Source organism: Agelaius tricolor, unplaced genomic scaffold (genome assembly GCF_023055355.1).
Source record: "Agelaius tricolor isolate 1412-34295 unplaced genomic scaffold, bAgeTri1.0.p SCAF_12, whole genome shotgun sequence".
NCBI lineage: Eukaryota > Metazoa > Chordata > Aves > Passeriformes > Icteridae > Agelaius > Agelaius tricolor.
The window spans coordinates 6718806-6744299 of NW_027269272.1; the positions used below are offsets into that span (position 1 = coordinate 6718806).

General features: G+C 45.8%; 2 protein-coding genes across 10 annotated transcripts in view; one reads left to right on the forward strand and one right to left on the reverse strand.

The window, feature by feature from the left end:
* Positions 1-498: 498 nt before the first annotated feature.
* The window catches only part of CEP63 (centrosomal protein 63), a 39999-nt gene continuing 15003 nt past the window's right edge, over positions 499-25494 (reverse strand). For 2 of the 9 annotated variants that reach the window (XM_071437338.1, XM_071437340.1), the window contains 17 exons: positions 24647-24713; positions 24442-24522; positions 18971-19105; positions 17245-17425; positions 15959-16054; positions 13699-13818; positions 12732-12845; positions 10910-10957; positions 10138-10371; positions 9752-9897; positions 8911-9045; positions 8005-8119; positions 5947-6144; positions 5670-5756; positions 3953-4152; positions 3134-3422; positions 499-1015 (listed from right to left, as the gene is read on the reverse strand). In XM_071437338.1, the coding sequence (XP_071293439.1) occupies positions 857-1015; positions 3134-3422; positions 3953-4152; positions 5670-5756; positions 5947-6144; positions 8005-8119; positions 8911-9045; positions 9752-9897; positions 10138-10371; positions 10910-10957; positions 12732-12845; positions 13699-13818; positions 15959-16054; positions 17245-17425; positions 18971-19014 (2166 nt within the window). In that variant the 5' untranslated portion in view covers positions 19015-19105; positions 24442-24522; positions 24647-24713 and the 3' untranslated portion in view covers positions 499-856. Of the gene's footprint in view, positions 1016-3133; positions 3423-3952; positions 4153-5669; positions 5757-5946; positions 6145-8004; positions 8120-8910; positions 9046-9751; positions 9898-10137; positions 10372-10909; positions 10958-12731; positions 12846-13698; positions 13819-15958; positions 16055-17244; positions 17426-18970; positions 21718-21753; positions 21843-24441; positions 24523-24646; positions 24714-25494 lie in introns of those variants that run through there. The other 7 variants (XM_071437337.1, XM_071437343.1, XM_071437342.1 and 4 more) reach the window with 7 other exon arrangements.
* On the forward strand, positions 21749-25408 carry ANAPC13 (anaphase promoting complex subunit 13). The gene is made up of 3 exons (XM_071437353.1): positions 21749-21885; positions 22701-22826; positions 24949-25408. Exons 2-3 carry the CDS (start codon positions 22728-22730, stop codon positions 25072-25074), a joined length of 225 nt encoding a protein of 74 aa, XP_071293454.1. The 5' UTR covers positions 21749-21885; positions 22701-22727; the 3' UTR covers positions 25075-25408.

The window sequence follows — 25494 nt, forward strand, 5'->3', positions numbered from 1 at the left end:
GAATATTTTCCCCAAAAGAGGTCACAGATGTATTTTGATGCAGCAGCTCCATTGGACTGTCCAGATTCAACCCAGGCTGCACCAGCTCACAAGGCAGCTGCAATGTGGATGAACTTCATCTGCTTGTGGGTTCTCCTCCCACCCAGTGTCATTTCTCATTCCTATTTTTCTTTTCCAAGAGCCACATCCAGAATTCAGCCACTCATTCCTCAGCTATCCTGCAGTACTTCAAGCACCCTGTACAGCAAGATAAAGACACCAGATACTACACAAATTGGAAAGGGCAGAAGCTACAAGAACCAGGAAATATTAAGAAATTCCACTAAGGGCAAATTAACTGGAAAAAATGCAGACAGCCTAAAGGAAAGAGGAATTTTATTCCCTGTTCCTTGAAGAGCATAGCTGTGCTGTGATGGTAAAGATGTTTCAAGTTCCTGATGAGAAGGGAATATAAAGCACAAGAGTCACTTTGTGTATTTGTACAAACAAGAAAAGAGGTGTTAGCCATTCTGATTTATTTCAATGCTTTTACACGTATAAAATATACTTTAAATACATAAAAACTAGGAAATGTTTTGCTTTTAAAAAATACCCTCAACTTTGTGAGTGAGCACATAGCTGTGATGCAGGTCTCTGACCTATGGCAAGCTGACTAAAATGTTTGTGGTGTAACACCCCTCATCAGAGCAAGCATGTAGACACGAGTTCCTTTTCCTCAACTCCCTCCTGCTGACTCAGCTCCAAGTGGGACACATGGCCTCTCACTCAAGCTCCAAGCCCAGCTGGATACAGGCACCTTCCCAGTCACAGTTTGGAAGCACATAAGGAAACCAGCATTCCAATTCCACAAGGAACATTATTGCTGGTGTTCAAATCGTCTCACTATCTTTGCACTCTCTTTTTTCAGTTCCTCAATGTGAGCATTTAGGCACTCCAGGATGTGCTGGGATCTCACTTCTTCATCTTCCAGGTATCGTGCAGCAATGGATCCCACAGAAGCTGTAGGCAAGGGGCACTAAAGGGAAACAAAGGGATTATCAGGCATTCCTTCATTCCAAGTTTTGGCCAGAAACACCACTGATCTGCAACCCACACCACTGAACATGCTCCTAGAGGGCTCATTTCCATCTTAGTGGCCAGACTAAGCACTCAGATCTCCCATTTGTATCACAGATCACATCCCTCCCAACAGCCAGCAATGATTGCTGCATGAAGCCAAGACTGCCAAAAAATCACTATTAAAAAATCACAACTAGAGAAGGTCACTCTAGAATATCAAGGAGTTTGCCCTGGGTGTTGGTGCAATATCATCCTGCTCCTTGTTTCCATAAAAATCCCAGTGAATGGGAGCACCTCAGAGTTTGGGTTCAGAGAAGGGAAAACACTGCCAGACTGTTTTTTCTACCACATATTCCACACTGGGAATATCTCTGCTTTCTTTCATACACCTCCTCTTCTTCCCCAAAGTAACAGGCTCCTGGTACAATCCCACAGGCAAGTACAGGCCAAACTCCCATTGCAGCTCACAGAACAGCACTTCAGTCCAGCCAGCAATGGTCAACAAACTACTCCAGATTCTTTCCTTTACAGTCAACAACTATTCCTGCTCCTCACATCACTTACCCACAAGTTATTAACTTACAAAAACAACACTGTAAACCAGGCTTAATGTACAAGTTGATGAAGAGAAGCCTCGTGCACAGGGGCTGGCACGTGAAATATTAAGGTTACTAAGGGGCTGCTTTCCATTACAGACAAGTTGTCTCAGTGTCTTGGCAAGAGAAAATAACTGGTTATTTCCAAATCCTGGAGTCTTGTGGTTTTCAGGTCCTGTCAACAACCAGGAACAAAAGGAAACAGAAAAGGCTACAGACAACAAGCAAATCTCTCCCACCCCACTACTGCCTACTGGTGAGAGTTCTGCTCTCTCAGTGCTAAAGGAATTGATTTAAAGACACTGAGCCAGTGGGAGCCTGACCCAGTCAACACCCGGAGAAATATCTGCATTTCCTTAGAAATCTTATTTCTACCTCTCAGAATAAAAAGCAGCCCATTCTCTTCTATTAAACATCAAGCCCTAGAGCTTCTCAGACCCTGAAGTGAAACTGTTCACACTTTGGGTCCAATCTTGCAACCTGAAGAGTTTCCATTTACAATACTGCAGTTCCCTAAGTTCCCAACACTGTTTTCTGGGTATGTGCACAAGCTATTTTAGTCTTGAAAAATCAAGACCTGTTCTTGGTCATAAACTTCATCAAAGACATGACAAGCCTCCACTTATCTGTGCATTAGCCCTTGAGCCTCTTATCTGGACTATAAAAAGATAGCTAATAGTTTAATAGCTGTCACTGCTACCAAAGCAAAAACAGGAGAAACTGCTCTGAACACTGCTAGGGCAACACATCTGGAACAAGGACCAGTGCTCAGCATTCTCCCCTCCCTAAACATGACAGGAAGAATTGATTCAGTGCAAATTTTCTATATCTTGGTCAAGTGCTTCAGCAACTGAGCTGAGCTAGGACAGAGAAAGTGCTAACACTGCTCCTGATGAAAAAAGTACCATCAGCAACTGGGAGAAAGAGCAGGCTCCCCTTGTGCAGTGAAGCAGGGATTTCAGGCTTTGTCATCTGTAAGCATAAGCAGCTTTAAGTTCAGTGTGCTGACTGCTGCAGCCTGTTTGAAAAGGGGTAAAACTCACCCTGTGCTTTACAGATGTGCAGCAACCAGCCACCCAGAGACTGTGAAATACTGACATACTCAGCATTCCACATCCACTCTGAGCCTCTACTACAGACCCAAGCCAAAAGCTGAAGCAGAATTCTGAGGGGACACAAGCAGGTCCTGGTACACACTGAGGTACAGCACCATGAGCTCCTGGAATTAACTGAGCAAGCACACAAACACAAAGCTCCTCTCCAAGGAGCTCTGAAGGGCCTCCATATGGATCCTCCTGGCCAAGTCTTAACCATTCAGCAGTGGCTTTCCTTCCCTGTTTAACATTTGATTTACTTAGAGGATCACAAACAACATATAGTTAGGTCATGCATTCCAATGCCTGTCCCTTTTTGCCAGATAAGAACCCAGCTCTATTTTCAGCTGTTGAGCAGCAAGTAGCTCCTTTACAACTGCTTACCAAAACCACAGATTCTCTGTGTTGATTTAAGGCAGGCTGCTTAGATGCTTCCTCTGCAGAATCTTTGTTTTCATGCACCACGTGAAGCACAGACTCCATTCCCAGCCAGGCACGTGGCTCCTTGCAGTTCCTGCTGCTGCTCTGGGAGGGTGGCTCACCCATCTCGGGGGTCACAGCTCCTGTTTCAGCAGCCTCACACCTTTGGGAGTGCCTGTGATGATGCTGAGCAGTCCTGTCAGGCTGGAGATGTGTGCTCCCTGTGTGTTCATCCTGTTCATGCTGTGCTTCCCTGGAAGGCAGGTTTGAGCACAGAACTGAGTTTGTCTCTTAGCAGCTGAACTCCAGCAAAAACTCACACAGAAGCAACAATTAACATAAATGTTACTAACAGCCCTGGCAATCCAAACTTGTTTCCATAGCACTTCCAGACACACATTCAGTCAGTCCCCGTGGAATTCTCTCTCTCTCTCTTCTGCTACTGTAGATACCAAAACCCACAGCCTGCACATCCTAACAGAGCAACAGAAAGGAACACAGCTGCCTGGGCCACATCTAATCCTGTCACCAAAAACAGCAGAGACTGCTGCTCCAGAGAGAAGCAAAGGCAGACAAAAGACAAACACTGCTGGCTCTGCAGAACACAAACCAGCTGGGGCTCAAAGCTACTGCACTGCTTAAGGCATAAAGGCAGATTCCCAACCAGTCCTTGTGCTCTCCCAGACACACGATGCACTGGAGAGACACCCAGCATGCCATTAAACCCCACACATCCCCTGCTCTCCTTCCCCCTGAGGAAGCAGCATCCCTGGGCTCACTCACCTGTGCTGTACATCCCTGGGCTCTCTGCCTTGCCCCTGCTGAGCCATGCCCTCAGGTTCACCTGGGCACACCTGTGCAGTGACCCCCAGTTTCGCCCTGGTCTCTGCGAGGTCCCTCCGCAGCTGCTGGTTCTCAGCTATTAATTTCTGGAGCTCAGCAGTGTAGTCCTCCCTGAGGGCTCTCAGGGTGCCATCACCCCCCTAACAGACAAAGAAGGACAGAAGTCAGAAGTTCTGGTTTGCAAGACACCACAGTCACATCCAGAGCAAAGGCCAGCAAGAGATTCCTTAAGGCATATCCCCTAACCTCATTTTGACTGGCAAAACCTTCAAGACTTTCCTAGGAGAAAATTAATTATATATATGCCTTACTGGGCCTGCATCCAGACTCACTGTGCTTATCTGCTTGGGATGGTCAGTCTCTCTCACCACTGGATTCCTTTTAAAACAGGAAAACATAGACCTAGGATAGTTCAGACATACCTGACTCTGGCCTTTCTGAACCTCTGAACAACTTGCTTCTTCCCATCATCTTCTGTTTACTAGGCCAGGTGAGTATAATTTCCACTGCTTCTACCCCTGTGACATTCCCACTTGCTTTTTGCCAATTCTATTAAATTTAGATGCTTAATTAATTCTCATCAGCTCAGTATCTAAGGCTTTCCCAAATGTGCATTAGGACTGCCAGGCCAAGATCCAGCTCCTGTGCCTTGGGGCTGTGGGGCTTTTTTTTAAGGAAGATTTCCTGCTTTTCACACTGCTGGCACATTTTTGGGAATTCACACACGCAAAAGCCACCAGGCACTTTTCAAGCAGAAAGTAATGGGCCTTAAGTTATTTCAGTTTCAAACCAGCCCTCCAGAAAGCTGTGCTTTTAATCCATCTCACCAGCCACAAGCTTCTGTTCAGCACTTTGCCAGGAACTTGGCACATTTGACAATCACCCCAAGCTAATACTAAGAGGTGAGTATTTCCTTCCCACAGATCTAACAGGATAAAAGCTCTGACATACTCTCATGAGGTTCTCAGCTGTCTGAATCCAGCCCTTGCCCCCTACAGGGAAGCAGCCATTCTGCTTAAGTTGAGATAGAACTTGCAAACCTGCCACTCCTTCACAAAATGAGTCAACTTATTATTTCTGCCAAAGCTGTACCTCTGCCATGCAGGCTCCTCTTCTCCCCTCTGCCTCAGGAGTCTTGGAGGTCTTGTTCAGCTGCAGGAGCCCACCACAGGGCCCCTTCCAAGAACACTGCCCCAACACATCCAGCCCATATTCCCAGTCTGCATCCCTCTCATGGAGAGCAAAGGAGAGCCATGCTGAATGGCTCCTCACCAGGGGAGAACATCCTCTCACCCCAGGCATTTCAAGGGCCAGAGCAGTTACACCTCTCAGACAGGTCAAAAGGACATCAAAGGTTTGAGGTAAACTGGCTTAAAATGGAAGTGTAATGAAATGTACTAAAAAACGTGGGCCAAAGCCCATGGAGAAGACATGGAAATTATTGTTGCTTCTGCAGTTCTCTTCACCACTCTCTGACTGAACAAATGCTTGATATTTCTGCACCTTATTTCCTCTCAAGTTGCCTCTTTTGCTTGGGTTTAAAGTTCACTGAGCTCTATTCCCCATTTTGAGAGGCCTAGGCAAAGACTCTGACTATTCCCAGGCAGGTACACAAGACTAGCCCATTCCCAGCTCCTGGTCCTCAATACCTTCATACCTTCAGCTTACCACACTCTGTTTTTTCCAAAATCTCTGAGAGATGACGGTTTTCCAGCCTCAAGGTTTCCAGCTGGACCAGAATTACCTGAGGAGACAAAGGCAACCAACAAGCTCAGAAAAAGAACACAATGCAGGCCCACAACACCCTCAGCTTTTGTACAGACGCTAAAGATAGAAGGAAACTACTAATGTAAAACTAAGCTAAAAACCAGGATGGTGTTCCAAGCCTTCAGATCCCTTAAACAGATAGCATAAGAGTCTTGGGCCTTTTTTACCCTGTGCTCCACTGCTTTCCTCTCTGCTCTTTCAATCTCTGCTCTGAGCTGCTGCTCCAGGTTTGAGGTGGAGCCACTTGCTGATGCAATGGTGATGTCCCGCTGCTGCAGCTCCTGGGTCAGCCTGGAGATCTCCCTTTTCATCCCCTCCAGCTCACTGCTGTGCATTTGTTCAGCCTGAGAGAGCTGGTCTTTCAACTGGAGGAAGACATGCACATATCACCCATGAGCTTTTAAAACACGTTTCAGCTAAAAAAGCAAAAGTATTGCACATGGGAATGTGAAATCTCAGTCCTGGAAAACAAAAAGCTCCATGTAACAAACCCTCTGCACGTGCTCACGTGCTGGTCTTTCCTGATTGAAAGCCACCTCATCCCAATCCCTACCCACACCACACACTGCCAACTGGAAAGAAGTTTCATGCCATGAGGTACTTGACAAAACCCACAATTTATCAAACCAACAGCCTCTTCAGCTCATCATTCAACCTCTGTAGGCAAAGCCAGAGAGCCAAAGGTTCACTGTGACTGGGGAAGCACAGTAACTCTTGCAAAATATAACCCTGCAATTTGCCACTCTGCCTTCCTGAGGTATTTGAAGATACCATTTAAAGATGGTAACTTTAAATAGCTCGAGCTGGCTTTTTCTTCCAGGAATTAATTTGCCCTAAGTCTTTTGAATCAATATTAGAGTTGAATCAATGTTAGCTCATAGCAACTAAAGCTTCCCATGGCAAGCTTCCACCAGCCAACTATGCACAGGGTAAAAATACATCTCTTTGTTTTCATAACTCTGTGTGATGACCACTAGGCCCTGTATGATGAGAGAATAATCATTCCCTATTTACTTTCCACATGACAGGCATGATTTTATTTTCTGTCCATTCAATCTCATTTATCTCTTTTCCAGTTTGCTAAGTCCTATTCCATTCAGCTGTTGCTTGTATAAAAACCACTCCATCCTTTATGGTCATCTTTCTCCATACCTTATCTTGGTTTATTCAATGCTTTTTGAGGTGGCAGACCTGCACCACATACAATATACTGGTAGGCACACTTTATATTTATTCGGTGGCACGACAGACCAACAGCAGCATAATTCCTTCCCCAGGACTCCATTCCATTAGTCAGAAATATAAACCACCCAAACACACAGGATTTTTCTGAGAATTACAAGCATTTTAGAAAATTGAACCAGATGATCTCTGCCTACCCATGTAAATACTGTTCACATGGTGATTTATCTCCATGTCACCTCAATGCCTCCCAAGTATATAAAACAGAAACAGCCTTCATAAATCTCTCCCTCCTCCCCAGCAGCCTGTGGGAGATTCATTTACTGTGTGGCTGTTTAGATGTGTAACCAAGCACACATCTCTGGCAAGATCTGCACCTCTGTATGTTCAGAATAAAGGATGAAGGATTTCCACACAAGTGAGGTTTTTCACTCAGGTTCAATGAGGCTTCCACTCTACCAGGCTCCAGTGAAAGCTCTCACATGAGCTGATGCAGACCATTATGAAAAGCCAAGTGAGTGGAGGGCCTGCCCCCCTTGGGTGCTCAGAGCTCTGGGGTGAGCCCCTCGTGGCAGGTGAGCTGCTCCATTCCTCCCAGCCCCTGCCCTCATGCCCAGCTATCCAGCCTGAAACACACTCCCTTATTCACACAGGGACCAGGACACATTTGAAGTCCTGCCTCAAGTGTGACAGGACATATTACAGCAAACTCACTCCTTCTCCACTCTTCACCCTATATTAGGCTTAAACTCAGGATTCCAGACCCCCATTTCTTTGCATATTTGCCCCTCCAGCAGTAATTCAAATATCTCTACAGTGTACAGAAGTACTGGGGGAGGCCCAGGAGATGCTCACAAAGCCAGGTTCAGACACCTGCAAACAGGTGTCCTCTCAACCCTTCCTCTGCCAGGTGTATTCCTTACCTGCAGCAGATCCCTGCCTGCCAGCAGCCCTGCCCTGGTGCCACTGCTGAGGCACTGGCACACAGGGATCAGCTCACCCCACCAGTGCCATCCCACTCCCCAGGAACAAAGCCAAGTTACCTTTTTAATCTCTGCCCTTGACTCAGTCTGGTCTTCTTCCAGGGACTGCAGCTCTTTGATATTCTCGCCCAGCTCCTCGCTCAGCTGCACACACCTGGCATTTGAAGACACCAGGCTGGGTGCCAAATGCAAAAGTATAGATTAGAATAACCCAAGGAGGAGGAAATGGTCAGAGAAACTTTGATCTTTCAGGCAGTCCTTTATGTCCATTACAACAGAAACTGAACTCAGCCTACAAGTTCCTTACCAATCCTCTGGGTTTGTTTTCCAAAATGATTTCACAAGAGATCAGGAAGCTCATCTAACAGATAACAGCTGTTTCTTACTTGTTTATTTACAAACTAAGATTACAAAATTTATATGTAAACACAAGTCTGAAAACCACAAACTTGGAGCGGAATCATAGAATCACAAAATGCTTTGGGTTAGGAGGGACCCTAAAGCTCCACCCCATACCATTTCTTCCACCCCCTGCCATGGGCAGGGACGCCTTCAACTGGACCAGGTTGCCTCAACTCCCATCCAGCCTGGTCTTGAACACCTCTAGAGACAGGGAGTCCCCAGTCTCTCTGCAGAGATTTGTTTATAATCCTCACTTCACAGGAAGGTCCGGATCTGGTTCTTACCAGCTGCCTAACAAAGACTCCTTAGCCTACTGTGAGTGAAGGTGCTCAGCCTAAGCAAGCTGGAACCCTGAGAACACCCACCATGTGCAGAGAAAGGCAGCCAATCAATTAGCAAAGCAGTCACTATTACCCTGCAAAATGAATAGCACTTGATTTCTTTGGCCCTTTGATATTTAAAACAAGCCTATAAAAATCACTGGTTAACTTGATGAACACAATTAGGTGCTGTGTTATTATCCAGATCTACTTGCACTTGCAGAGGGAGCAAGCAGAGGGTTACCTGTTCTCAAGACGAGTCACCTCTGACTGCAAGTGCTGTTCCTTCTTCTGGGCAACATCCAGCTGCAGCAGCACCTGCTCCAGCTCCAGCCCTGCAGAGGACAATGGCTTCTCTTGCAAGCGCTCCTCCAAGGCCCTACACAGAAACAGCAGCTTTAATCCAGCACAGAAACATGTCTGAGTTCACTGGTACAGGGAACATAACTGCTGTTTTTCTGGAGTTCTCTGAAAAATACACAGCACTGAAAAGCAGGTGACCAGAGTAAGCAAACACAGCAGCTGGGTGACAGCTCCTGCTTGAGTTAAGGCTGAGTGAAAAAGATTACATTTTATTTTGATGTTGGCCTCCCTGTCAGAGACTGGTAGGTGACCAACACCCAAACCTTCTGACACAGCCACCAGAACCCAACAGCCTCTGCACATTGCCAGGGCAGAAGGCCAACATGATTTTGTCACAGATGTAGTTACATCACCAAGCCCCAACCAGTGAGATCTTTCACCTAGGTTAATAAGCATGTTATCAAACCCTGAAAGGCCTCCAGCACTTGGCTGAAAATGCCTGGGAGAAACATCCTCAAAAGCCCTGCGCTGCCTCCAGAAACCCAGCTGAGGAAAGTGGATTCCCTCCATGCCCTTCACTGATTATCTGCTAATTCCAAAAGCAATGCAAATTGAAAAATGCTGCAAGGCAGCACAGTGCTTGTGATAAACTGCAGTGCACTATGTTAAATACAACCAATACAGATCCAGCTGCATGAAAATGCTGCTACTGTCCTCAGTGAGAAACCTGGAACATAGATCTGGATTGAAGAGCCAAAGTACCAGCAAGGCACAGATGCTACCTGATGAGGAGTTCTTTTGTGTGAAGAGTTTCAGTCATCCTGTCCAGCTGTTTCTGTAACTGTTCCTGGTGCAGTTTCGAGCTGCTAATGAAATCTTCTTGAGACTGCAAGGTGGCTCTCAGTTCCATCTTCTCATCCTGCAGCACCTGCAAAGGAGGAGAAGGAATGACTGCTACAAGATGGACCAAACCAGTTAGTTGCAATGTGACAAGAGGTTGATCAGATTTTTTAGGACCCTTTGAAATACTGCAGAGCAGCACATGCCTACAAAGTCAATTTTGATGCTAATCAGGAACTTTACAAAGGCTCTAGAAAGAGACAAAAACTCCAGGATGAAAAGCCTTCCCACACTTCAGACCCGGTTTCTTAAGAGTTCCTCCACTGACCTCTAACATTGTCTTGGACTGTCTTAATTCCTCTTGAACTCTGCGCTGATCTTCCAGAATGATGCGATTGTCCTCACTGAGGTCATCCACCCTCATGCTGAGCCTCTCCACCTCCAGCTCATTGGCACTGATGGTGTCCTTGGCCCTCTCCAGCCTGCTGCTCAAGTGCTGGATTTCCGAGCGGTTTGCCAGCTCCACCGAGTCCAGCATCTGCTTCCGACTGGCCAGCTGGGTCTGCAACAGCAAGCACCTGCTAGAGCTAAACTGCAAAACCACCAAAGTTCTACCAAAGAGACATTCCAACACAGCTACTGATTTCTTAGTCTAATGAGCCACATTCTCATTCTCAACAATACCTTCCAGGGACTTAGGGACAGTATTGTTCCAGGGTTACATGATGGATAAAACTTCCCAAGGCAAATAGAATAAGTAAAAAATGAAATTAAAAAAGGGGGAGACATTTGATTCCAAAAGCAGTTCAAAGAAAATCTGGAAAATGAGAATCTCAAATCCCTCCAGCTGCCCAAGTATGATTTGTCTAAGAACAAAGCCTCCTGCTATTATTTTGCTCATGAGCTCAAGGCTAGACCAGGACTAATAGCTGCAGGTAAGAAAGTTTGTAAACCAAACAGGGCAGAGATTACCCAACCATTAATTCCACACCAGGACAGAAAGCAGCTCAGGGTGCACAATTGCAAAGCCACAACCACCAAACAGCCCCAAAACAAGACAGTTGTAACAGCCAATTTGCTTTGCTCTCTGCAGTAAATACCTGGTTCCAGCAGCTTGGGGGAGTGCTCACTTTGAATTTTTCAGTGTTCTAATGGCAGACAAAAAAGTTACAAGGAATGTATGAGTAGCAGACAATATCTGCTCTATAATTTATAGGCACAATACTTTATTTCATAGCATTTCTTTCCACACAGCTAGCTGGTGAAATTTAACAAGCCAGCTCTCACATAAGCTTCTAGGAACATTCACTTCATGTAGTCCCTTATTGTATAAAATCTTTGAATTTTTAAAGGCTCAAACAAAATATTTGAGCAGTCCTATCCTCCCAGTTTCAAAGAGTAGCAACGCCTGCCAGCTTCAGAAGCATCACATGGCTTGATTTACACAAACTGTAAGAACTGCTCATTTGCAAGGCTATGGCATAGTTTTGATTACAGCCTTTTATTATTATTTTAATAGTCATGACAGAAAAGGTAATCAAGAGGGCCAAGAGTTTAGAGCAGAGCCTCTCTTCATCCAAGAAGCCAGAGTATCAGACTGCCTGAACATTTATTTCTGCATTAAGAAAACATTTAAGCTGTCTCTTGTTTCCAGCCACACAACATCCAGGCCAGCAGAGAATTCCAGGCTTTTAGGAAAGGCTGACTTTAAAGGCTGCAGGTGCTCCAGAAGGTGGTCTGTACTGGGGAAAATTCAGGCTTCCCTAAGCTGCTGTGGAAGAGCTGAGGGGAAGCCAGATGAAAGGAGAGAGAGGGGAAGTACTCCATGGTCATGGATCTCAGCTTGACCTTGTGCTAGAAAGACAACTAAGCATGTAAAATGTACAGAAACATCCAAGGCAAAAAATTTAGCACTTCCATGCTGGGCTTTTCAAAGCAATTGAGGATTCAGGCAGTCTCTTCACAGTACCTGTGCACCTAAGGCACTTATGCTGCTTTGGGAAAACCTCCCCAGCCTCCTGGTTTTCTGCTGCACAGTAAGACAAGCTCCTCTGTGCCCCAGTGTCCCAGCCTGAGCTCCAAGGACACATCTGTTCCCAAACAATTGAGCTATCAACGACACACAGACAGCAGAGCAGCAAGACCTTCTGCTCAAGGACTCTCTCTGCATTTGTAGATCTCCTGGTGTCAGCCTCTCACAAAGCCCCTGTCAGAGCCAGCTTCAATCCTGTCATCACAGTCTCCCTCCTCGCAGGAGCTTCCACTCAAGAGCAACTCAGGAGCCCATTAAGGCAAAGTCCCCAGCAAGAGCTTCTTATCAGTGTCTGCTGTGATTGTGTCTGTGTGACTTCACAGCTGTGCTCTAGGTCAATTCATCTTGCTCTGCTGCAGCACCACTAATTCACTGAGCCATCAGCTTTGCAGAACAGCAGCCCCACTACTTCTTGCCTTTGAGAGACCTAAAACAAGGGGTGGGGGGCTGAAAACTGCTGTTGCTTCAGTATTTTATGGAAGTCTCTGCTGCAGGGGAAGATTGCTTTCCAACAGTACCCTCTGAGCTGGACCCACAAGGTACATATCTACCTGCTGGCAGGTACACAGCTTTCAAGTAGACAACATGATGTAACATATTTTAAAGTGTCATATGCTGTGGTTTCTGCCTCTCAGGGAAATCTGCATCCTACTCTCTTCTCTGCTAACCAGAGTGATGGCAGGGAGAGCTGCACAAGGTTTATCTAATCTCTGATGACAGACTCCAGACCTTTTTTCCATACAGCACTCGTACAAGCAAACCTTATTTCGCCAGAACATTAAAAGTCACTTCAATGGCAATCTGAACTGGATGGGAGCCTGAGAGATTTCATTAGCCTCTCCCTCCCTGCCACAAACAAAGCAGAAACTTCCAGCACACATTAATTGTACCTGCATGAGCTCGGAGTGCTCTGCCAGAGCCTTGCGCTGCGCCTCCAGCGATGCCACCTGCTGCTGGTACTGCAGGCGCTGCTTCTCCCAGTCAAGTGATTTCTGACGGAACTCCTGCAAGGACAGCAGGGGTGGCTTGGAGCAGTACATCCCCCTCCAGTTCACATCCACGTATGCTTCTCTCCCCACCGTATCCTCACACCTTCCCCCCAGCAGGGAAACCATTAGCCAGTCACCTGATGCAGCAGCTCAGCAGTGCAGAGCCCTCACACAGTGCTCGCTGCACTCCTTCCCCATCTGAGGTAAAGCTCACAAATGTTAAGTGCCAAAACATTCATGGCTGATTTCATGGCTTTGCTGTCAGGGGTTTAACAATTCAGACTGGCTTTGGCTTCCAAAACATGCTGCTATTGAAATCACCAAGATGACAAGAATTAAATACAGAATTTGACTGCTAATCTCTGCTCCAAAAATTGGGCACTACATCAGTCAGATGTGTGTTGTTACCACATCTCTCAGGAGGAGAAAACTGAGTGGGGTTGAGCTCAGCAGAGCAGAAAGATTAGAAGATGAGACAGGGTTGAGAAGAAGTTTGACATGTAGCTCCCTCCTCCTCAAAGAAGTGAGAATACAACCTCCCCACACTGGGATTCATTCCATTCACATAATTAGTTACTCTTCCAGTACCTCCTTCCTTTTATTTAGTCTAAGGGTAAGAACAGCATTAAGGTTTATGCAGTGTTGCAGTGTGGTGCCTCTATCATGCAGTGCAGTCAGAGGCCCCAACACATGAAGCTGCCTTTATCACACATGCAGTTGAGAAGAGCTGCACCTGGAGAGTGGATGGGCAGTGCTCCTTAAGCAGGAGTCACTGTGCACTTCCTAGTGGACAGTTCAGTCACCAGTGAAGCCCAGTAAGGCAGTTAATACATACAAGCTGGTCAGCACTTGGTTTTTCACCACATACCTCCAGCTTCCTGGTCAGTCGGCTCAATTCAAACTTGTCCTCCTCTTGTCCCTTGTTAGCTTCTCCTCTGCTTCTTTTTTTCTTCTGCAGCTTCTCATAGCTCCTCCTCAGCCGGGATAACTGCAGGATACAGTGCAAGAGAGAGCTTTGCTCAAGGCCTCAAGGCAAGAATTAAACAGCCCTTTGAAAGTGGTTCACACAAACAATGCCCTCATCAGGGCCACGCAGCTCCCAAGTGAAGGCTTCTATTTGGATAATGAGTCTTTTACTCCAACAGCACAGCAAAACACACGAGTTGTATGAGAGTAGCAAGATGCCACTGAAGTCATGACATCAGCAGCTTTAACTAAAGCTCTGTCGTACCATAATTAAAGCATGACTGAAATATTGATCAGATGGAGGTTTACAGCCAGCTGTCAATGCAGCAAGAACACAGCATCCCCCTCTCTACAGGTGGTTCCCAGCCCCAGGAAGAGCCAGCAGCATCTGTGGCTGATCTGCTCACCCACAGGAGCACACCCACCACACCACACACAGGTAAATCTTGTGTGATCAAAATACACTTGTGCAGCTCAGGTGGGAACTGGAACTCTCCTGCTTAGTGGGAGAAGGAAGGTTTGAGAATTGCCATTACCCATAATATCAACACCACTTCATCTGTCATTTTCTGCTTAGATACACTGTGTATTTCACAATGAGTGGAGAATGCCAACAGAAAATATCACTCCTACGCCTGCTGCTAGGATGCTGAAGTTGTATCAGAAGCAGGAATGAGGAAAAAAACTCTTGACATTTAAATGACCCTCCGTGCAAATAATCACTTGCAACTAGCAGCGAACTTTTCATATGATGAGCTCCCCCCTACTTAACTATTAAATAAAAGGCTTCCAAATAGCCACATGAATTTGAAAAGCCATCACTGCTGTTTTACTGATGGACAAAGCTAAGCCCATGGATGAACAAAAGGACCATGAGAAGAAAAAACATCTGATTTGAGATCTGATGCATTCAGTAGTTTGGTGTGTTCAGTGGGAACAGACAGATGTTCAGGCTTAGAGTTAATACCAACATCTTTTGCCAAACACATCAGGAGATAAGAGGTTTATTCTTTCAACAGTCTCAGTAAGTTAGACACTGTACCTGTAATTGCACTGGAAATGGTGGTAAACAGAGACAGAAATAATTTCCCCAAACAGTAGTAAAAACAGAAGACTGAGGAATATTGGAGCTCAATGTCATCAGCATTAATACTGTGTAGGTAAAATACCCACAAAATGCAATTTAGGCCAAAACACACAGGCTGTATTTCAGCCATAGCAATTTAGGCTGATCTGCCAATGTACCTCAGCTTTGCTCTGCAGCTTGTCCACAATTCCGGTGAGAACACCCAGCGAATGAGGCCTGTTAGTCATATGGAATAGTGAGGTGTTTTTAAATGAGAAAAGATGCCTTCTGTCATCAGAGCAGAGACTACCAAATTAATTTCACTTATGGCTTACAGTGAGCAGGAACTAGGCCCAGCCCTCCAGAGAAAACAGGTCAGTGCTCTATGAGCTGCTCATGCCAGTTTACTCCCTGCTACTGGCAAGTGCAGACAGGCAAGGAGTTCAGGCATAAATCTGGAATGCTGTTATACCACCTGCAGGACAGGTATCACCTTGCACTGAGCAAGAGGCTTTGAGATGGAAGCTCTGATATTACTATCAAACAGCATTTTCTACATACACTCGGTTTTTATAAAAGGTATTAAGACTAATATTCCTTGAGAGTACAAAATCCCTGCTAAAGTCATCAGTGTTAACAAAGGTAAAAAGATGAGACTACACACCACCGTTATTTCCTGATCTCACACTAGCCAAGCCAGTTACATCTCCATCCTTTTTGAATTTCAGAAATGCTGAAAGAGCAAACTGCTGCTGCCTGTACCTGTGGCAGCTCCAGAACCAGCCCTGTGGTGGCTGAGATGGGCAAACACAGGACATTCTTGCAGTGAACTTCCACAGATGTCCCACATAAGAAAACATTTCTACTCCAACAGTTCTCTGTCTGTCACCAACCTCCTCCAAATCACAAAAAACAGGCCAATTGAGCCATACAAATGTCACTTAATCTATGCTCAATCCTCTTTTTGCTAAGCACACAAACACTAACAGAGTGGGCAGTTTTAAAACCACAGCATTGAAACAAAAACAATGACACAAAGTAATTGATCCATCATCAACTGGGAACTAGAAACCAAACTTCTCTTTTTGCAACTCACCTCCTCCTGAAATTTCTTCAGCTGTTGTTCATACTCTCTAACCATGTCCTGCTTGGATTTTTCCACATCCTCAACCTGGCGACGCAGCATGCCAACCTGAACAAAGGGATAAAAAGCAAATAAATACAACAGAAAGGGACTTTATTGCCAGTAGATACATGGATATTTCAGTGGAGCCCATGATTATGAAATAGATGGAGGCTTTGGTAGGCTGGGCCACAACTGTTTCTGTTGTGGTCTCTTGTTTTGACCCAGTTTCTGGATTTCACTCCTGGGGACAAAGCTGACGTATTTGGCTTGTGCCTACTTCTATCCAGTATTTTCATAAACTCATCACAAATATGCATTATGATTTCAAGCTATCTACCAAGAGAAAAGTTGGCCATGTCATCATCTTACTATGCTCAGAGAAAGGAGAGAATTCTAATAGCAAGGAAAAAGTAAGAAAAGGGGTTTTGAAACTCATAGAAAAGACTTCCCTGACACTGATTCAACTGCTCCTGTGACTCATTTTTCTCTGTTTCTTTTTTTCCTCCCATCTTTTTCCCAACCACAACCTGAGTGGTCACAAGCCAACAAATTAAAATTAAAAGAAAACCCACAGAAAATTCATATGACTAAACTAAAAGTGTGAATATACTCTAGCAGTGACTTCAAACATACTTGACAGTTCAGTTTGAAATCCATGTTTGCTTTTGGTGGTAAGAGACATTTCAAGTGTCTTGAGAAAACATAATTGATAATAATAACAACAATAACCTATATGATAAGAATCATCATTCTTGCACATGAAAATCCTGTGGCTCAACTGCACCTTACGGTCCACATCCTGCACAAAAACTTTGCTTACTAATAATTTTCCACCAATATTTTTTTTGCACTTCCCTCAGGCTTTCATTTAAAGATCACAAAACCAGAGCTCTGTAAAAAAGCCCATGGAGAGTTTCCCAGCAATATCTTGGTGTAGTTCATAGGAGGAAATGGTTGTCTTGGTGTAGTTTATATAGTAGGAAATGGGTTTTTCTACCAATGACTGCAGGTTGCTGGGCTGTTCATTACTGCTGTAGCCAGAACCAGTGCCCCTGGGCTCTCTCTAATAAGTCTAACAGTTCAATATGTGGACTTCCACCAACCCTAGGGGAGCAGATCACTTGAACTGGATTGAGTTATGAACCAGACACCTTGTTCCAACAGGTCCTTTAAAAATTCTATTCCTGATTTCCTGATTCTAACAGGTAAAACATACTGCCGACTCCAACCAAAAAATAGTAATGAAACCAAGGTACCTCCTTTTGTTTTTCCTGCAGAGCTGCCTTGGCAGAGGAGAGTTCCTGCTCCCGTGCACTCAGACAAGTTTCCAAAGCCTGTGTCTGCCCTTCCCATTCAGATTTCTTGTGAGCCACCATGATGTCTATCTGCTTCATCAGCTCCTGCAGCTCAGCCTCACAGGAGGTCAAGAACCCACCACTGGAGGGGAGAGAGCCTGGAGTTAAAGCAGGTCCCACCCAACACATTCAGTGTCCCAAGCCAACAAAGGCAGCAGAACTGACTGGCACCAAGGCACCAACTCTGCACACTCAGTGCTTTGAACTCTCTTCAAATGAGCTTGCACAGAATAGAATGACAGAATCATTAAAGTCAGAAAAGATCTCCAAGATCATCAAGTCCAACATTTTACCCAATACCATCCATGCCACTAAACCACATCACTTCACACTTGGGCATTCAGCCTTTTGCCTCAGGTACTAGGCATTATGTAAGTAAACCAAAGCGTGTTTAATTCATATTTTGTATTGCCTTAACTGCTCTCTAGGCAGTGGCATTTTATAGCAGGTTTCAGTCACCAGAGGAATCTCACAGCCAAGCTATGAGCTCCCAAAAACAGAAGTTTATCACAAATGCAGACAAACCCTGAAGCAGAGGGGGCTGGATGACAACATGATAATGAAGAATCAAACCCTCACAATCCATCGGGGAGCACAAGCTCCCTAGCGATGCCCAGATTTCTAATTTGGTGCAGTAATTATTGAAGCCAATTCAAGTAACTCCTCTAAAACTTCCCAGCTGCCAAGACAGGGACAATATTAAGGTTTGCCAGACACAGCCCTAGAGGGTGGTGAACTCCATAATGATCTCTACCCCTTTAATTTGCCTGTCAAAGGGAAGAACTGAAAAGAAATGGAAATCAATAGGTTAAGGGATGGAAATTTCTCTGTTCCCCCAGGGCATATGCACACTTCATTACTTGGCACTTTTTCTATAGGAAAAGAAATACTTCTTAAAGGAGCCAAAATCAGTCACATTTGAAGTTCACCCTGTCCTGTGAGTTAACCAAAAATTAGCAGCTATTATGCAGAGCAGGAACATTTCCTTCACAGCATCTGCTAATATGTAGCAAATTCTAAACTCGATTTCTGCAACCAGCTCTCTAAAGAAGATACAGTATCAAATAAATTTGTGTCACATTCTCAAGGATGACTAGGAAAATGGCACCAGTGACTTTTGCTTCACGGTTGTTTAACACATAAAGCATTTTGTTCTGTTATTGTCACTACAGTCTCTCTCGGGGATTGAAAAGTCTAGAGACTCTCACCTTAGAGCATTAAGGATTCACTCAGAGCTGAGTGGGACTCTGCAGTTTCAACACAAGCAGGAAATAATCAGATGTTTTCAGTGAAATCAGATAACAAAGTCACATCTCATTAACCTTGCAAGGCTGTTACAAAATAAATATTTATTCACAACTCTATTTACAACTGCTCCTGATGTTGGACAGTAAGAATAGTTTACAACAACTGAGAAAAAAGAGACAGGTTTCAGGAAGATGTGCAACTAAATTTTGACAATTAAGACTATAAGCAGGGATTAGTGCAGAGCCAGCTCCCCCAGTGACTTCACTTCTGCAGCAGCTGAAGGCCACTGCACACTTACACCAGAGGATTTATTCTGAGTAAGAGGCAAGATTAATACTTAAATCATTTGGAATGACTGCTGTGTACAGTTCATACATACCCTCCCCGCCCACTTCTCTGCATTCCTTCCAGTAAAGCCTCCATCACTGAATCCTGGTGGCTTCAGTTCTAGGGAAGTACAGGAAAGCAGTGGTCACCCATGGCAATGCACAAACCAGGCTTCTTCTCCATCCAACTGCAGGAAAAGTGGAAGCCCACAAAGCAAAGAAGTCAAAAAACATACAAGGAGCATGCAATTACAGGAGAGGAAAACAATGGCACCTTCATGAACTTACAGCCAAATAGAGGAAAACAGATTTTTCTACCAAAAAAATATAACAAATGTTACCATCCAGCACCACCAAATTGCAGTGGTATAATCATGTGATCCAATAAATTCAGATAGGAGCAATGAGAATCTGCACTTGTGTGAACTCAACACAGAGGGACTGGTAGATCTCCTGGGAGCACCAGCCTGTGGAGAAATAGGAACATCTGGGCTCCAAAGGGGCCAGCCCAAGATCCACCTCTGGCAGGGAAGTTTGTCACTTCAGAGAGAAAACACCAGAGAGTAGAAGCAAGAATTCATCCATAAATTACATCTTTTCCAGGCCTCTATTACAGACTAGGTTAAAGAGACCATGCAGGTTACCACCACCCTCAGAACACACTGGTTGTTCATACAGTTGTGTTAAGAAAACACAAACTCCTTAAAATTTCCTCTCAAATTATGCCTTAAATTATGAAAACAAGTTGGACAGCTTTACAGTAGCAGTACATTGCTTCAGTTATAAATTACACCTTTTAAGTAACTAACACATGCATACTCAAAGAAATTTCAGATCTTGGTGAAAGTGAGAAGGGTTTACATTAAAACCAAAAATGGGGAATTAGAAGTTGCCATGAAGCAGGAATTTATTTCAATGCCTCCTTCATGAAACTGCATCTAACACAAAAATGGTTAAACTTGTCCAGAGCTATTGTCACAAACTTCTGTGTCCAAAATCTAAACACTTTTCAAGTACTGAAGATGGATCCTTTCACCATCTTTCCTCTAAGATTAATATGGCATTAATAAGCAATCAGCAAAAGGGGAGCAGGTCACAGCAAATGCAGGCTCAGCTTAGCTCTCTTTCTCAAAGAACCTTCTATCATGCTCCTACAGCACTTGAAAACACAATTTAAGGATTAAAAGCTGTCCTTGGGAGCTGTGTTTTAAACCACAAGCATATAAAAAATGCACAGAAGAAAATCCTATCCCTATTCTGACAGTGTTTTGTCTGTCTTTGGTCCTGTTTGTGCGTAGCAAAACTCAATCAGTATGCAGAACAACTTGGTGGTTCTGCTGAGGGCAGGGTGCTGAGGAGAGCAGATGAGCAGATCCCCTGAGCTGCTGACAGCATTCCAAGAGCTCTCCAGGTGGCAACAGCAGACATTAGACAGTAGCAGCTCTCCTCTTTCATTCTAATCACACCTACACAGAATCAATTTTCAGCGGGCAGAGAGATGAGGAGACAGACAGCATAGAATTCAAGAACAGTTTGGGTTGGAAGGGATCTTAAAGCCATCTCATGCCAAACCCCTGCCATGGGCAGGGGCACCTTTCATTATCCCAGGTTGCTCCAAGCCCTGTCCAACCTGGCCTTGGACACGTCCATGGAAGGGACAGCTCTGTGCCTCTGCCTTACCACTCTCACAGCCTGCCAGCTTTGCTAACTTTGCTGGCATACCCAGATTTTGGGGAAAAGCCTTAAATTCACACACCTCTAGCCAGTTGTATGCTACATAAGGTTTGCTAACTTAGTATTAAATTTTGGCCTCTTCTGTTTGCAAGTTGCAATGTGTAAGTTACAGGCACCTGAGTAAAGACCCACAAGAGGAAACAAGGAAATAATCTCCTTCATTAACTACAGCTGAAGCAAGAGGAGCTGGCTGGTCACTTATTGAAAGTGAAGAAAATTGAAGTTTTTCCAAAAAAAAAGAAAAAAAAGCTCAAAACAAGACAACACATTTAAAAATAAACAAGGTTTAACACCCCAGCTCAAGGCAGAATTGTAGCAGAGTTAAGTGGAGAGAACTTTACAATATGCAGGAGGACTTAAGAATAGCGCCCATGAGACAAGACTGGGATTAGTCCGCATTTAAAAACACAGAAAGATGAGATCTTCCAGCGGTGCTGGAAGCATGCTTCCAATGAACACAACAGGAGCAGTAACCTCCCACAGGCAATACCACAGGCGAGCTCCACTCGCCAGCGGCAGGAACGACACCTGCGGCTGGAGCCCGGAGCGAACCACCCCTCGCAGGGCGAGAATCCCAGAGTCACTGAGCTTGGAAAAGTGCTCTGAGGCCATCAGGTCCAATCTGTGACCCATCCCCACTTTGTCACCCAGCCCAGAGCACTGAGTGCCGCGTCCAGTCTTTCCCTAAACACTTCCAGGGATGGGGACGCCACCACCGCCGCCCAGGGCAGGCCCTTCCAATATCCAATCAGCCCTTCGGTGAAGGAATTCTTCCTGATGTTTAACCCAAGCCTGCCCTGTGCAGCTTACGTTTGTGAAGGGGCCGGGGCCAGCGTGCCCGGGCAGCGCTCCCCGCTCCAGGCCCCGGAGCTGCCTCCGGCAGGCATTCCCCACTCCCGCCGTGCCGAGCCGCTCCCGGCCGAGCCCTTACAGAGCCTGCCCCGCCACCTGCCCGGGGCCCTTCCAGCGCCGCGCCCCGGGGAGCAGCCCCGAGCCCCCGGGCCAAGCTCCGCTCCGGGCTGCCCGGCACCCCAGCTCCGGCTGGCTGGCCGGCCGACCGCCCTCCTGCCTTCCTTGCTTGTTTCCTTCCTTCCTGCCTGACCTCCTTGCTTCCTTCCCTTCTTCCTTCCCGCCTTTCCCACCCTGGCGGCGGGCACGGCCCGGCCCCGCGGCGGCAGCGTTGAGCATGCGCTGGGGCGGCGCCTGCGCAGCGCCGGCCCCGGAGATGGGCAGGGTAGGGCGGGCAGGGGAGCGCGGGGACACCGGGGGGACACGGGGGGACACCGCGGCACACGGGCGGTCACGGAGCCGCGGTGGCCGGGAGAGGCAGGGATCGCAGCGCGCCGCGGCTGGGATGCGCTCAGCCCCCATCGCGGCTCCGGCAGCCGGCGAGTGCCAGGCCTGGCGAGTGTCACTTCTCCCATCATACCCGCCAGGATCGAGCTGCCTGCTGCTGCTGCCCCGAAGGGGGACAGCGGGGCGAGGGACTGGGGTGGCCCTTCAAGGAGGGCAGAGTACAATGAAACACTCTGGAGTAATTATAGGAGCTGGGAGTGAAAGATAGGTCTCGTTTTGCTTCTGTTTCACCGGTTTCCCTGGACTTCAGGTTGGGGCAGAATTTTGGGTACCTTGAAGTCGTTTGTTGTGGCTCTCCCAGACATGTGAAGGAGTCGGTAAGGCACGGCACTGGTCAGGGGCTGTAAGCCAGCAGTCAGCAAAGGGTTTTGGGCAGTTCTAGGTGCTCAGACTCACTCAAATTAGACTTCTAAAAGTCAGTCGGTAGATAGAAACGCACGTAAATATAATCAATAACCAGATGGTTTTATAAATTCATCTCTGATGCATATCAATCTGCAATTCACTCTGATAGAGTTCTTTTCAGATGAAGTTGTTCTCTGTGGTTATAACCCCTTTTTGCGTGGATTAGGGAAATCAAGGTATCCTTGTAAGTTTAAACTTCATATGGATTGCATCAAAACTGGAGCATAATCCAGACTCCAGCTCCTTGGCTGGGGATGTTGTTAAAACAGCATCTGCTTTGTGTCACAGATTTAGCTGCTCTCCCCTGCTGTGACGATGGACAGCGAGGTGCAGAGGGATGGCAGGATCCTGGATCTGATCGATGATGCGTGGAGGGAAGATAAATTGCCCTACGAGGACGTGGCCATCCCTCTGGTAGGTGAATTGCTACTTATCAATCTGAGTTAAGGCTGCTGCTTTCATCACAGTCCCTTCCAAGAAAAGGCACAGAGTGTTGCTTGTGGTGCAATTAATTTGTACAAGAGGCTCCTGGGTCTGACTACCTCCTGCCCTTTATGCCAGTCATTCCTGAGTGCATGAGGACATGGATGCCTCTGTCCCTTGTCCCCTGAGCAGTTCCTGAATCCTCTCAGAACTGTAGTGCCCTTCCCATTGCACTGTCCTGGGTTTGGTATCAGGGAGAAGTAGAATCATCCTTTCTCTCTGCATCCCTTTTTTGTTCCTGGTGTTGAGGTACTTTCCTGGTTGGAGAGCAGAGGATCAGTCTCACACTGACAGTTCCAGTCTTGGTTACACTTTATTTCCACTTCCCGCAATGCCATTAAAATAAGCTGAGACATTTTCATACATGTTTCAAAGCAGTCTTTGCCAGATACAGTGTTGTGTTGGCACTTCCAGGACAGCAGGGAAGGAATGGCAGGTGCAGCAGGACTCTTGCCTGCAGCGCTGTGCCCAAGGCATGGCACCTCTCCTTTCATCCGGGGTACAACTGCAAGGCTGGAGAGGGGCAGCAGGGGAAAAGCTACTGCTGATCCCACAGAGTCCAGAGCTGAAACTTCAGATCTCCCACAGTGACACCTTTCCTCGGCTATCTTGAAATTTCCAGGGAAGTTAAAGGTAGCTGAGCATTTTCCCTTCCCTTTTTCACTCTGGTACACCAGCTTTACCCCAGCTAGCACAGGTAAAGCAGCCATGGAGATTGTGGGGTGCTGGTTTCTTTCAGCAGAGAGACATTTCCAAATCTGTGACATGGTTCAAGCTTTAGCCCTGCCACCACTGGCTTTTCAGAGGGAGCGAGGAGCAGCTGCCCAACTCAAAATCCATATGTCCAGCACACAATTTCCTGCCAAGATTTGGGCTTGAGGGAAGCATCTTGCAGAAGCATAACTCTCAGCTAAAAGAGCCCAAACCCTCCTTTGCTTGGGATAACATTTATTAGGCAAGCTGAGTATCATAAACAGGGGTTCCTTGTTGACAAGTGCCTTCACCCTGAGTCCAAACATTACTGTTTGTTCCCTTAGAGCCATCTCATGATGGCTTACAGTCACATACAGATAACAGCCTCAGAGAAGCAAGCCTCACCAACTACCAATAGAAAGAAAGGCCTGGCTGTGGATATGAAGATCCCCAGAGATGGGATTGGTTCTGATCACATAGAAAAACCAGCATAGATTCACAGGGGACTTACTCAGGGACATTGCAAAGGAGCAACCAGAATAGCTGTGAAAGTGGTATTTGAGCCTGTCCTGAGAGTCTGCTCCAGTGCTCACTCAAGACATTTCTGGGAACTCAAATGGGTTCGAATCATTCGTTATTTTCAAAGCTGAAACATTTTATTTAGCTCATACTGACATTTCCAGAGATCTAGAACTCTGAATTCCTGCCTAAATGATATCTGGCAGAATAGCACACACTCAGTGTGACTACACCAATACAGCAAGACAGAGAACAAACAATAAAAGGAAGGAAAATGAAATCTCAGTTAAACTTTCCTTCCCTTTACTGTGCTGTGAGCAGCTCTGTGGCACACCTGGCAGGAGGTTCTGGCTTCTGCTGTTGATCCAGCACAGCTACACCTGAGTCCAGCATGCAGACAGGAAGGACTTCTCACCTGCCATAGGAAAATAACATTTTACAGAACCAGTTGTCTGCAGTATTTGTATTCTTGGCAACAGCAGAAGCAGCACATTGCAAACAAACAATGGAATAATTGCATTGTACTGTTATTTACTTACTTTGCATTTGCTGTATATTCTCCCTCACTGCGTGTGCAGTCTGAGTGTATAGCAAGGCCCCAGGGTCCTGGAAAACAATTTACCTTTCAGATTAAGCACCACATTCAAATGAAAAGAATACTGTTCATGATGGGGCTCAGCAATATTTTTAAGTGGATCAGTATGTATGATATTTATTGTTCAGATACACCCTCTGGTCTCATTTGTGGGGTTTTGTATCTATCCATACAAATCATAACAACCTGCTGCTTGCAGGAAGTGTATTACATGTGGAATCCATTCCACCTGTGTTTTGTTCTCAGAATGAGCTCCCTGAACCGGAGCAAGACAACGGTGGCACCACTGAGTCTGTGAAAGAGCAAGAAATGAAGTGGACAGATTTGGCTCTCCAGTATCTCCATGAAAACGTTCCACCCACGGGAAATTAGTGAAGCAGAGGGATTTTATACAGTGGATGCATAAATGCAGCATAAAAATATTTTTCAGCTGACCATTGCTCTCATAAGCTGCCCTAAGAAAGAAATAACATTTCTGAAAATTTCAGATTCCAACAGTGGTTCTGCTCACAATGAAGAGTTTAAAATGCTTCTTTCTTGAATGTGAAAGAGCAGAGGCTCTGACATCTCAGAGCCAAGTGCAAAATGTTCCATGCCTATAACATGATTTCATGTTTTCTGTTAATTTGTTCTTAAGTTGGTGCCAATTCTGATCTTAAATGTTTTCTACACATGATTAAAAAGTTTTTACTGTCTCAAATTGCAATTTCAAAGCTCACAGTGGGATTATTGTCTAGAGTTCAGTGTACAAGACCCAAATAGCTGTGAGTTGTTGCCATCTTTAACAAGTGT